Source organism: Penicillium hordei, assembly GCF_028827395.1.
Source record: "Penicillium hordei strain IBT 12815 chromosome Unknown utg000001l_segment0_segment0, whole genome shotgun sequence".
Taxonomy (NCBI): Eukaryota; Fungi; Ascomycota; class Eurotiomycetes; order Eurotiales; family Aspergillaceae; genus Penicillium; species Penicillium hordei.
In genome coordinates, this window is record NW_026623142.1 from 7,664,007 (window position 1) to 7,677,115 (window position 13,109).

The 13,109-nt window shown below is 49.1% G+C and overlaps 6 protein-coding genes across 6 annotated transcripts; 4 read left to right on the plus strand and 2 right to left on the minus strand.

Annotated features, from left to right (window-relative positions):
- Positions 1–59: 59 nt before the first annotated feature.
- On the plus strand, positions 60–1,025 carry N7537_002905 (GNAT family N-acetyltransferase; the record flags this gene model as incomplete). The annotated part of the gene is made up of 3 exons (XM_056893963.1): positions 60–108; positions 203–639; positions 693–1,025. The coding sequence occupies 3 exons, from the start codon at positions 60–62 to the stop codon at positions 1,023–1,025; spliced, it is 819 nt and encodes a 272-aa protein (XP_056758958.1).
- Positions 1,026–1,186: 161 nt separating this feature from the next.
- On the minus strand, positions 1,187–2,752 carry N7537_002906 (Zn(II)2Cys6 transcription factor; the record flags this gene model as incomplete). Its single annotated transcript, XM_056893964.1, has 4 exons — positions 1,187–1,960; positions 2,027–2,289; positions 2,355–2,426; positions 2,479–2,752. The coding sequence occupies 4 exons, from the start codon at positions 2,750–2,752 to the stop codon at positions 1,187–1,189; spliced, it is 1,383 nt and encodes a 460-aa protein (XP_056758959.1).
- A 719-nt stretch (positions 2,753–3,471) lies between these two features.
- N7537_002907 (carboxylesterase/lipase family protein) lies at positions 3,472–5,097 on the plus strand (the record flags this gene model as incomplete). The annotated part of the gene is made up of 1 exon (XM_056893965.1): positions 3,472–5,097. One exon carries the CDS (start codon positions 3,472–3,474, stop codon positions 5,095–5,097), a length of 1,626 nt encoding a protein of 541 aa, XP_056758960.1.
- A 726-nt stretch (positions 5,098–5,823) lies between these two features.
- N7537_002908 (carboxylesterase/lipase family protein) lies at positions 5,824–7,473 on the plus strand (the record flags this gene model as incomplete). Its single annotated transcript, XM_056893966.1, has 1 exon — positions 5,824–7,473. One exon carries the CDS (start codon positions 5,824–5,826, stop codon positions 7,471–7,473), a length of 1,650 nt encoding a protein of 549 aa, XP_056758961.1.
- A 523-nt stretch (positions 7,474–7,996) lies between these two features.
- triA (uncharacterized protein) lies at positions 7,997–10,470 on the minus strand (the record flags this gene model as incomplete). Its single annotated transcript, XM_056893967.1, has 3 exons — positions 7,997–8,170; positions 8,231–8,686; positions 8,758–10,470. The coding sequence occupies 3 exons, from the start codon at positions 10,468–10,470 to the stop codon at positions 7,997–7,999; spliced, it is 2,343 nt and encodes a 780-aa protein (XP_056758962.1).
- A 1,538-nt stretch (positions 10,471–12,008) lies between these two features.
- Positions 12,009–12,638, plus strand: N7537_002910 (uncharacterized protein; the record flags this gene model as incomplete). The annotated part of the gene is made up of 1 exon (XM_056893968.1): positions 12,009–12,638. One exon carries the CDS (start codon positions 12,009–12,011, stop codon positions 12,636–12,638), a length of 630 nt encoding a protein of 209 aa, XP_056758963.1.
- Positions 12,639–13,109: the final 471 nt, after the last annotated feature.

Here is a 13,109-nt window from a genome sequence, read left to right on the forward strand (position 1 = left end):
CCATGTATATTTTTGTTCTTTATGTTCTTGTCAATAGCCACTCTCAAAGTCCCTGGGAAATGTCTGCCAAACCGCTGGTCAAGGTTGACCTCTTTCGTGTTCACAAAGGTACGGCTTTTATATCTTCCTCTCTCTTAATTAAGTATAGACCATGCTTATGGAAGTGGCGATCAGCGAAACTGATAAAAGACAAATGGTGTAGAGTATCTTATTCCCGCCATCGCGCAAACGGTTCATCTCGCTTTCTCTTCTGATCCTTTGATCCACTGGCTAAGGCCAAATGCTGCACCGTGGGCTGAACAGGATACGGGCAGATGGAGCTGGCAGTATCGTCGCATCCAGCGCATAATGCTCAAGGGGGAGGTATTCAATTCTGCCAACGTTAAACAAATGACAGAAGATTATCCGGGGAATGGCAGAAACAAATTATCGACAGACACTCCCATCTCTGCTGTTGCCACATTGCCTGGAAAACAGCCCGGAACATCTTCGCACAAAGACGACAACGCTGGTGCTGTGGTGTTTCTGCACCCACCACCGGGACGAAAACCCTGGTCCCTATCGCGAATATGGCTTGCGTGCAAGTTGTGGTTATTAGATCGTCTTGTACCAGTACATGATAGCGGAGCGAGAGATAAGGTAAGCAAAGCGCTACCTATGGTCCTGGTTCTTTGTTGACTCGACTCTCTTAGCGCGTTGAAATGCTCCTCGACAGACATGAAACCTGTTCGAAGTTATTGGAAGCGAGGTACTCTCGACAAAAGCTATGGTACCTTGAGGTTGTTGCTGTGCATCCTTCACTGCAATCACGCGGGCTGGGTGGGGGCGTGATGAGATGGATTTTGGAACACGTTCACGGCGACCACATATATCTTGAATGTACCCGGAAGGAGAACGTGGCGTTCTACGAGAGCTTTGGGTTTCGAGTTGCCGAAGAAGTTGAGCTGGTGGATGATGCGAGTCAAACTGGAGAGCATGTGTTTAAGCACTGGGTCATGGTGCATCCGGGAAAGTTAATGCTGTAGAGCTCCAATATCATAGGATGGAGGTGGGTTCAGTCTTCGCTCCTTTTTGTCCACTCTTAAAGCGCCTATACGGATGATCTAATTTTAACAAATAGCTTGGATATCCCATAGTCAGATTAACATACAGTCGTGGCATATTTACAATTGTATCCATCTATAAATCATATCAATCCCATCTCCAGGCCTTTTTGTTGAGCCAACTCATGCACACTCAGATTTGGATCTTCCTTCTGCCATAGCTCTTCCAACAGACTAAGAAGGGTTTCACACTGATGAGATCCTAACAGAGCCTTCCTAATGGTTTGTTGCCATTCTGGCTTGTGACACATGATACTGACTTCCAATCCAGCGACAAACATAGGAAACACGATTGCATTTATGGTATGAGCATCTTCGGTTGGACGCTCAATCGACGCGAGACGGAGAGCATCAAGGCTGGCCAGAATCCGCGTAACAAGAACGGATGTATCTGCTGGACACTTTTCAGGCTGCCGCCATGCCGAAAGATTGTCGAGAATAGGAGTAGAAGACGAGTTAGCTTGTTTTCTGACGGTCAGGATACCGGCCAGTCGATGCGCCTCCCACAGGTAACACTGTAAAAAGCTCCCTGACTCGCCAGGCCAGTCCCAAAGAGTTTGTTCCGTGGTCTCCGCGCCTATCCCGGCAAGGATATCAAGTAGTGTACGAGGAAGACCGCTGACAGGCTCAATGCCATACCTGGGTGCCGCGGGCTGGCAATATCGGCGCCAGATGCCAATCTCTGGACCCCGGCGACCGATAGAAAAGCAGGCCATATCCAATACCCCCATCACCTCGAGGAGGTGGATACGAAATTTTGTTTGGGTAGAATGGTGGTGCATATCATCGAGGCCATGGCTCTGCAAGATTTTGTGCATACCTTCCAAATGCATAGTCCAGGGCAGGCCGTGGATCAGCTGAGATCAAATCAGTGTTAGAACCTTAAGCCAGAGGATAAGCGAAAAAAAGTTGAGGTTACACACGCCAATGCTACACAGCAGCAACCCCGAAGTCAACGTTCCATCGGATAGGGTTGTGCTGCACGCCAGTTCTGATCGAAAGGTCCTTAATGCGGTGTCGAAGTACTCGCAGAACTGAGAGGTGCTTGTGCTGGATAGTGCGAGTTGGAATGCAATGCAGATAGAATACAAGGCGCTGGATTCTTGACAAAGCTGTGGGAGACGCGGATGAAGCATGCTATCTCTTGCTTTTGTTGAGTGAAGCACGTTAAAGCCATTATTCATGACTACTCGATATCAGTGTCAGTGTTGCAACCCGCCGTACTCGAATGTTTTCATGCTACAAACTCACATTCGTTAAAAAGAGCCTCATCCTCAACTGCCCTTTGCGAAACCGCTGGTTCCACCTCCGGACTCGCTTCTGCTACAGACCAATCAATATTAAATGATCTTACCGGTTCACAAACCACACTAACCGGAATCCCCCTCCAGTTCCACCCGCCCTTTTCTCTCCTTGATGAGATCCCTTTGTCTTCCCTTCTGTCTAGATGGCACAGAAGTCTTGACCGGTTTATCAGCACCAGTAAAATGACCGCGCGATGCAATCCCCGTACCCCATCTTAGCCGAACCTCATAGCCCTCGCACACAACCCCACGCTCGGCACAATTTTGACAAGAAGGGCGCGCATTATCACAGCGACGCCGCCGTCGTTTACACGTCCAGCAGCCTTGGTGTGAGCGGGTCGACATGCCTGGATTTGGGGTGTTGTACTTGAAAGCGTTGGGCGGAAATGTGATCCCGCCATTTAATGTAAAGCGGGGCGTAGATAATGTGGGTTCCGCGATAGCGCGTCCGACTGCCTATTTGGGATTGGTAGTTTATGAAAGCAAGAAACGTTCTAAATGATCTTTATTATTATTATTGTTATTATTATTATCATAAGTCAAATGGCTGGTTTGAGTTATCAAGACTTATGACAGAAATATCTCGTGCAACATCGAAGTGTCGTATTAATTGGCCAAGAAACCGATGATATTTACTTCGGCATGGACTTTCATATTGGGGCTAGTGTATCTCGGACATTCGGCATATCGTTTTCGACTTTGTCCGAGTCTCCTTCGCTTTTTGGTATTTTTGGAGCACATCCACTGTCGATCAACCGGCACCTCAAATAAACATGCTTCTTTAGCAGTGCCGCGTGGCGCATGCCGCGGCCTAATAGACAGCCATTGGTCTCCTCTTACATTTAGGGGCAGCTCCATCTTTAGGAACTCGTCGTCCAGCATGAGCTCCACGAGGGCTTCGTCTATAGCCCACGTAATTATTGATTTTCCATGGAACGATTTTGAGTTCTAGGGCTGATCCTAGAGCTGGATTGATATTCATGGATTATATAGAGTCCTGCGAATCGCCTCTTGATTAATTGTAGCCTACAGAACAGTCAATCGAGAATATCTTCAAAGGTCCGATGTTAAACCTCCTTCAAATTCTCCTTGCCACCCCGGCACTCGCCGCAGCTGCCAGTTTCCCCGTCATCCAAAGTAACCATGGGCCTGTCAAGGGTGCATCATCGCCTTTCCGAGACGGCGTAACTGTCTACAAGGGCATTCCTTATGCTGCACCTCCCACAGGCTCGAAGCGTTGGACTCCTCCCACCAAGCCCGACTCATGGACTGAGACGCTCCACGCAACTGAGTTCGGTCCCCAGTGTGCCCAGCCATACTCTGACGCCGGTATCTTCTCTTCTGGGAAGAACTCAACCAGCGAAGACTGTTTGACCCTGAACATCTGGACCCCTACATACGACACCACCTCGGCTACCGAGATTAAGAATAAAAACCTCCCCGTCTACGTTTGGATCTTCGGCGGCCGTTTCGAAGGAGGCTCCGGAGATGTCATCACCTATGATGGAACCGGTCTTGCTTCTAAAGATATCATTGTTGTTACTATGAACTACCGTCTCGGTGCTTTTGGCTTCCTTGCTCACCCCGACTTGTCCACCGAGTCTGGACACAATAGCTCTGGAAATTACGGTATCTTGGACCAGCAGTTTGCTCTCCGCTGGGTTCGAGACAACATTGCCCACTTTGGTGGAAATGCCAGCCAGGTGACTGTCGGTGGTCAGTCTGCGGGATCCGCCAGTGCATTGGACATGATGTGGAGTCCTCTCAGCAGCGGTTTGATCCACGGTGTAATTGCCGAGAGCGGTGCTCGTGGACCTCATGATCCTGCCACTGGTAGTGTTGCTACCAGCTACAACACCAAGGACGTTGCTGAGGACTTTGGTGTCACTTTCCTCGAGACTATGAATGTTTCGTCGATTGCTGAGCTCCGCAAGCTCCCTATGGCTGACCTTATCGGAGAGGGCCAGTTGATGGAAGACGATTACTTTGACGGCACTGCCTTCTCTGACCTCTGGTCTGGGCCTCCCCGCTGGCGTCCTGTTATTGATGGCTACGTGTTCCGTCATGGATACGGCGAATCTTTGGATCTGGGTGCCCACGCCGATGTCCCCATCATGACTGGCAACAACAAGAACGAGAATGATGGAGGCGCCTCCACCGTTTCCGATTACAAGACCCTGTGGACAAAGGTGTTCGGCAACTACTCCTCTGAGTTCTTCTCCCTCTACCCCGCCAAGACAGACACTCAGGCTAGCGATAACAGCGATGCTGTACTGCTCGATATGGCCCGCATTGGAACTTGGGAGTGGGCCGCCGAATGGGCCGCCGGTGGTGCGAAGAGTGATGTCTTCGTGTACTACTTCACCAAGGCTCCTGCGGAGGATGAGGAGGGCGGCGCATACCACGGTGCTGAGATCTGGTATGCTTTCAATAACATTCCTTACTCGGACTACTCCAATGTTACTTGGAATGCCACCGACTACAAGATTGAATCTGTGATCTCAGAGTACTGGGCCAACTTCATCCGCACGGGTAACCCCAACGGCGAAGGCTTGGTCTACTTCCCTCCGTCCTCCAACAACTACTCTGCTATGCAACTGGGTGAATCTTTCGGCGCGGTTCCAATCGCCGCGTCCAAGAAGCGCATCAGCTTCCTCCGTCGCTGGATGTCTACTTTGCACCAGTACTAAGCAGGGCAATTTTCACCGTTGATTCTAGTGCTTCTGCCATGTCAGACAGTATTTTTGTTATATAGTATACGTAGTTTAAACTATCCTTGCAACTACCAAGGTCAAAACATGCTATTGTTAACATCTCCACTTTGACGTACTCTTTAAACAAGCCGTCTCAGATTTTAGCAATCTATCGATCCAAAGTACTACGCTTAAGGCTCTACTTCGGGGTTTAAAAGGGGGCTAGGTTTATCTTAGAGCTAAATACGTCAGACTGGGATATGGGCCCCCTAGGCCCTAAACAAGAACTGAGGTTTTTGTTATGGTCTAGTAGTAAAATTGGTTGTATTTGTCTAACAAAATATTCAAGTACATTCCGACTATTTTACATGAGCTCTAATAGTTTCACGATCTCCCGTCCCCGAATAGGAACCCGGTATCCCCGAGGCAGATCTGCAACTCCACATTTATGTCCGAGGTCTCGCCCCTAGTACTTTCAAATTTGAGAGGTATTACTGAAGATGTGGGTTGGACCTGAATCGTAATCACCACTTTTCTATTCTGAAAAGGAAACATGGATGGCAGATCGTTGCTCAGCGGCCGCGTTATCATCCCCTGGACGTATTTCCATGTTTCGATTTAATAGCAACATGTGCTATCTATATAACATTTGAGCTCACAGTCTTTCTCTTCAGTTTTCAGACTTTCGCTTTGATCTATCTCATCCATTCCTTTAGACCTACCATGAAGCTGCTTTCCACACTCGCTGGTGTGGCAGCCTGCGGCTCGTCCATCGCCTCTGCCCTAAGTCCCCCAGTTATTGACACTCACTACGGTACAATCCATGGCGGTGTCTCCCCCTTCCGCGGAGGTGATAAAGCCTTCGTCTATAAGGGTATTCCTTACGCACAGCCTCCTACAGGTGCAAACCGTTGGACAAAGGTTGCAGGTCCATCGAAATGGGGCAAGCTGAACGCGACCGAATTCGGACCACAATGCGCGCAAACAATCAGCGATGCTGGCATTTTCTCTAGTGGCAAGACCACAACCAGTGAGGACTGTCTTTACCTTAATGTCTGGACTCCGGCCTACAAGAACCAGACCGATATGTCCGCCAAGAGGCTGCCGGTACTTTTCTGGATTTATGGAGGACGATTCGCTGCTGGTTCCGGTGATGTTAAGACCTACGACGGCACTGGTCTAGCAATGAAAGACATCATCGTAGTGACCATAAATTACCGTCTGGGACCATTTGGATACCTCGCCCATCCCGAATTAGCGGCCGAATCGGGCCACAACAGCTCTGGCAACTATGGCATTCTGGATCAACAAGCAGCTCTGCACTGGGTCAAGGAGAACATTCAACTCTTCGGCGGTGACCCTGATCAGATTACCGTCGGGGGGCAATCCGCTGGATCAGCTAGCGCCCTCGATGTTATGTGGAGTCCGCTGGCTAAGGGCCTCGCCGAAGGTATCATTTCAGAGAGTGGTGCGCGAGGAACACACGATCCTATGACTGGAACCGTTGCCACTAGCTATCGGACCAAGGCAGCCGCTGAAAAGCAGGGAGTTGTGTTCCTCAATGAAATGAACGTGACATCCATTGCCCAGTTGCGGAATGTGTCTATGGAGGCCCTCCTAGAATATGACTCGCTCTCCGATACTATTTGGGAAGGAACTCCTTTCGCTAACCTCTCCGACATTTTCATGGAGCCACCCATGTGGCGGCCCAACATCGACGGATACGTCTTCACTGACAACTACTCGGAAGCGTTGCGCAATAACTGTCATGCCGATATCCCCATTCTTACTGGAAACAACAAGGACGAGTCCGGTGCCAGCCCAGGCCTGTCGTACACTGTTTCCAACTACCGTGCTCTCTACAGCAAAATCTTTGGCGATCTTTCAGATGAGTTCTTCGCCTTGTATCCCGGTGCAAATAGCACCCAAGCATCGGAAAGCGCCAAAGAGTTCTACCGTGATCTCAGCCGTGTCGGTACCTGGCGTTGGGCCATCGACTGGGCTACAGGCGGCGCAAAGAGCAACGTCTACACTTACTACTTCACTCACGCTCCTGCTGAAAACCGCGAGAACGGTGCTTACCATGGCTCCGAGCTCTGGTACACCTTCAATAACATTCCCTACGCTTCGTACTCCAATGTTACATGGAACAGCGAGGACTATGCTGTCGAGAACAAGATGGCTAACTACTGGGCGAACTTCATCCGCACTGGAAACCCTAATGGGAATGGGCTGCCGCAGTTCAAGCCCACTACTAAGACCTCTGAGAAGACTATGTGGCTGGGTGATTCGTGGGGAATGGGCCCCCTGACTATGAATAGCAAGCGCATCCAGTTCTTGCAGAAATGGACTGCTCGTCTGCCGACTTGGTGATTTTCAAATTTTGGATATGGCCTGTGTGAGTTGTATGGCTAGCAGCCTACATTCATTCTTTTTGATGTGTCATAAATTATAGATCACTCTATGATGTGAATGGAACCAGTTGTATACCATTATTCCTTAGTCCAATATTTAGCAATATGCGTCCTTGAGATAGATCGTTGGCCATGTTTGTGCGAGTCATCTGTAGGTAGCTTACGAAATGGGCAGGGGATGCTTCCAAGGTTCTCAATCCGTCGTCAATAAGTACTGTGGGATGGGTTGTCACTTTCTTTTCTAGAACATTTACACAGGAGATATTTAGCCAAACCGAGGCGACCAAGAATAATGAATTTAGGACATTCCCTTGTCTAGGTAATGTCGCCCTAAAACAACATATAACCCATGCACAATATCTATTGCAGTGCGTACTTTTTTACTACAAACCAAAAACCATATCTGCAGTGAACCACAAACTAAACCCTAGTAAAGCCTAGATCAGAAAAAAAAAATACATAATACAAAGCGGTAAATACCATCATGGCGGCACTGCTCGAGCCAGCAAACGGATATTATCCACAAAGCCCTTGACGAGGTCCTCGTACTGGTTCTTAGGATCGCCGGACATAGCAAGCTGGCCCTGACGACGAATTTCTTCAGCCGAGACTTCAACTTCAAGCTCGTGCTCGAACTCATTCTTGCCCGGTTGTTGCTGTGATATGTAGTCAGAAGACTGTTTTCAAGGGTGATACAGAACATTGGATAAGCTTACATCGGATTTGGCTACCTGGGTCAAGTCCACCTGGTAGGCCAAGTGGCGGTAGCTCATGCGATCTTTGATGCGATCGCCTCGTCCGCCTTTTATGACAGCTGCATCTATCACAGGGAGATTGCTGACGTCGCCTGTGTATTCCATTTCAAGATTGACACTGACGCGCCAGTCCACGGTAGTCCGGGGACTGCAGACGTCTACGTCGGCAACTCGACATTTGACGATTTTCGCGAGGATTTCACCGGTTCGTTCATCGGTTGTCACCCGGACTTTAGGTTTGTGTCTCGGGTTCAAGTTTTGACGAATCACGGGGGGTAAATCAGATGCTTGAATCTCATAGAAGGTGTCGCGTTCTTTCTTGTGCACATATGCAAGTGGGATTCGGGTTGAGTTGGGTTGGGGCATTGACGCTTTCACAGCCTCATTCAGGAAATTATTCATGGCTCGATGTTGTTCCTGTGGATTGGAGTAAGTAAATTTCATCGGGATCGAGGCATACTCGCTAGGACATCGGGCAATCAACTTACCACAGTCATTTTACTCTCAAACGAGGTTCGAATCCGTGCATTATCCCGGTTGAGGACGCTCTCAGTTAGAATTGGAAGGTGGATCCGGTCTCTGCTGTCCATGTCGATGATATGGCCCAATTTCGCCTCAATTTCAATGATTGTCCCCTGGCCGGCAGCAGCAGAGCCTGTTGGTCCGGCATTCACATCGTTTCTCATGACCACATGTTGAAACAAGAAATCACAAAGGGTTTTTGTAATCTCCTCGTGTGGAATGAAGCCAGTAATAGACGGCTCCCAAGGGCCCAGCGATCCTACCGTCTGAGAAGTACTCGGTGGACGAAGTGAGGGAGTCGGCAGAGCTGAGGGAGCTTGCACGCGAGGCATACTTGTGCTTGGTGAAGCAACGGCAGGTGCTCGTGTGACCCGTGCGACGGGTGTGACAGCCATTATCGAGGAAGACCGTCTGCGAGCAGCCAGGGAGGGATCCTGCTGGCTCTGTCGCGCGTGTTTCGGAACTGGGGGACGGGGATTGGGAATAATTGGGCGTCTGCTTGTGTTGCGGGGTGTCAGCCGAGCATAGAGTGGAGGCTCGTTGTACCTCCTTCTCTTTTGCTTGGGCTGTTGTGCATCGACACGTGGTTCGTGGTCGATTTCCATGTCCACGGCGTGGGCGCCTCCACGAGCGCCGGAGGGTGAACTGTTCATTTGACTGCCTGGTGCCAATGGAGAGGTTAGGAACTCCGATCCTGCGACGGTTGGCTTTTGTGCGGTGGGACTCTCAACCAGCTTTCGGTCTTCGGAAGAACGGATTGGACCAGCAGTCGCTGAGTCGGAGGCCGTGACGATGCTGTTGTGACGGGAGATGGATTTGGGACTAGCGCTTTCGGTTGGCTCTTGCTTTAAGCCGCCCGAAGGGAGATGAGTCGGCTCGGAAGGTCGAGAATTATGCGGAGAGAATTTTCGCTGAGTGACAGGCGACTGCGTTGGAACCTGATCCCGTATTAAGGCCACCGGTGTGGGCTTCGGGCTGGATAGGGGATTGCCAGGGGAATCGTGTCCGGAGGACGGCGGGCGGGCAGTTGACGGCGACTGGTGGGTGGCAAAGGCAGGAGGAGGACCTAGGGGGGTGCCGGAAACAGATCGATGTGCAGTGGGAGAGAAGTGCTGCGATGGAAGAGGTTGTGATGCAACAGGAGGGCTGCGGAAAGATTCAACTGGAGCTCGGGGTGTTGTCATCACCGACTGAAGTGATTGAGAACGCTGTTGAGAACGCTGCTGGGCGAAATAAGTCTGTTGTTCTGGGTGCTGCGGTCCAGCACTCAGAGGCTGTGGTGTGTATGGCGAAACCAGAGGACCGCCGGGGTGTTGTGGATGCGACCCGTATGCCGACGCGCCAAATGGGTCATGCGTGCCGGGACCATACGGTGTCGAGATGTGTGGAGGTGTCTGGCTGCGCTGAGACCTCACCGCTGTGTTGATCACTGGGCCAGAGTTGAATTGTTGGTAAGGCGATTGAACGGATGCGAAAGGTGAGCTTCGCTCTGGGGAAGCGTGATGCGGGTGTTGCAACGGAGGAGGCTGAGGCGGACGTGTAGGATATTCTGAATAAGAAGCTGACTTCTTCGGGCGCTTTTGGGGGGTTTGATCGGATATGGGAGAACTGGCCGAGTTGCTTGGAGGTGGAGGATTGGAGGCGCCGCCGTCGGTGTTCATGATCGTGCGCAAATCCATCGTGACTGCACCCACTTCGGGACCACTTCGACCACGCGAGCACTTTTATCAAGAAATGCACGCGACAGGCGATCGCGACATTCAGATCGTATCGCAAGATGTCGGGGAGCAGAAAGAAGGCGGCGGGAAAATGAGCGTGGATGGACAAAGAGGAAGGGAGAAGTTCTCGAACTGCGGAATTGCGCGAATCAGGGAGCTGAGAGGATCATCGCCGCTTTAGGGAACCGGCGACATCAAGGTCCAATGGTCTATATTGTGTGTCAATCTGTATCGATCACAGAGATGTCTAAGTTCTACGTTGGGAGCTTTGGAGCTCAAAAATGTCCAGCGAAGCTCCCGTGGAAAACGGAGCTCTTGGAAGTATGATGCATACGGAGAGCTTGGTAGAACGAACTATGGAAAATGTCTATTATCTTTTGGAAATCACCCAATTCATACAAGTTCTAACAGTGTTTGACATGATATATGTGTTTTCAACCTCTTGAGTCCTCTACGATGGTAAAAAGGCCACGGTTGTGATCTCGAGATGTCTTGGCATTGACACCTGAGGCATAAAATAGTGCGCTAAGCCGCTTTTGGAACTATACACTGTCCTTCCATCAACCTACAACCTCAAGGTATATATGTATGAAAGACAGATCTCGGTGTGATGTAAGTATAATGGTAAATATTCTTAAATCTGTAATCTAGTAAGCCCACACGTTCATTAGTTCTATTACATACCGAACTCCTTTGCACTTCGGCGTCCCATATCCTTAATTCTTGTTTGCCTCCAGGGCTATACCTAGTTACCTTTGTTTGTCAAAGGCCTCTTTTCTCAGGCCGCTGCGAGATATATATAGTTTGTAAATCTTCTGCCTCTAGAAAACTAATCCATCTTTCTTTCTCCCCTCTTCTCTCTGGGGCATCCTTGTAGGTGTCCTAAAATCCCTCCTCAACCATCTCTCCTATTACCACTGCTATGGCATCAAATCCGTCAAGCAAACCCCGGGGTAGGAGTATTACTTCAAGATATGCAAAATTTTAGCTGTCTAACACGTTTATATAGCCAAAAAAAAATTGTCGTAGATTAAGCAACGAGTCCAGCAACGAGTCCTCTGGCTCGTCTGTAGAGACTAACTTCCCGCCTTGTTGGGACCGTGAAGTTGTTGCCGCCGCCCAAACTGCTTCAAAGGGTAGGTTATCAGGTTAATATATATTCCTTTCAATGGTGCTCAGACCTCTTCCTGCAGTTTCATTCTAACATTTTCGACAGCCCACACTTGATACTGCAGGGAATCCAATGCTCAGTTTTCGCAACACTCGATTACAAATTGCAATAACTTCATTACCTCCAGTCTGTGACCTTGACTGGCGTCATGATATTAAAAAATATCTTAACTCTGAGTTTCAAGGTCGAGCTGCGCTTGGTCAAAGCTTAGGTACGGTTGCTTTGCCTGGACAAGAGTGTGCACTGCATGCAAGGGCTAGGTTCTTTCAAATCTTATGTTGTTTTTCCAACAACCAGGTTTCCGAGACCTTTGTCTACTGGCGCATATATGAACTGCTCATTTAGTAAACAAACAAGGTGTAGCTTCCCGGGCCCTCATCCTCCGAACTGGATCATCCAGTGGCTTCGTGCGAACGAGGTCGATCTCGCCTTGCCGGCTGGTAGTGTTGCTCGAGTTGCAGGACCTATCTCTGTGCTTGCTCATGCTGGCGTTCCTTTTTCGGTCGATGAAGGATCAGTTCCCTGTTCTACTTCGACTCGATCCAAGCAGCATAGTCCTGAATACTCTACCAAATGGTACAAAACCCCTTTGGATGACAGATCGCTAGCAAAAGACATCAATGGCATAATTGTCGCTTGTAAGAATCTACGTGAGATTCGTGTTCGTGTGGCGTATGATATCAAGAAGCTGTCTAAGTTTACTGGAGACGGTGGGTCGTCGGAGGAGACCCTGGAAGATGACCAGCCCAACCCTTTTTACGATTCTGATTCTGAGCATGGTGATGATGATACTGGTTCGGCGGATGCCAGATCGGAGAATGATGGATTGGAGGTTAATTCTGTCAATTTTGCTCTCGGTGTTGGCTCTGTCGATCTGAATTCGGATGTTATTGATTCTGATAATGTTGATGGTGGCGATGTTGATTCAGATGTGGACACAAGTCATATTGACAAGTAAACAGATTGGTTTCTTTTCTACCTGGAATACTAGAAAATGATATGAGAAATTCTACTGTTGATTCAGAAGTAGGAAAAGTAACATAGGAACCATTCAGCTATTCAATAGGAAGTAGTAGAAGTAGATATATATAATTATTGACTACTATTGATACATCAGACACCCCGAGGACACATCCATAGATATCAAGGTGTCTATAAATCAAAATTCCCGAATGTAATTGAATCTTGAACTATAGCCTCATTTATATAAGAACGCCAAGTGCTTTTATGGACAATCACGTTCTAAATGCGGATTAACGAAAACGGAAATCGATCGGCGTCTCTCTGCCTTGTCTTTACTTTAATCTCCTTGACTCTTCGACTCTTCTTGAATATCCCTGACTCTCATTTAATTTCCGATTTCACCTCCCTGATATTTCGCCATTTCCAGTGGCGGTGAACCAGGCCCCTTCCTGCTGACGTATTTACC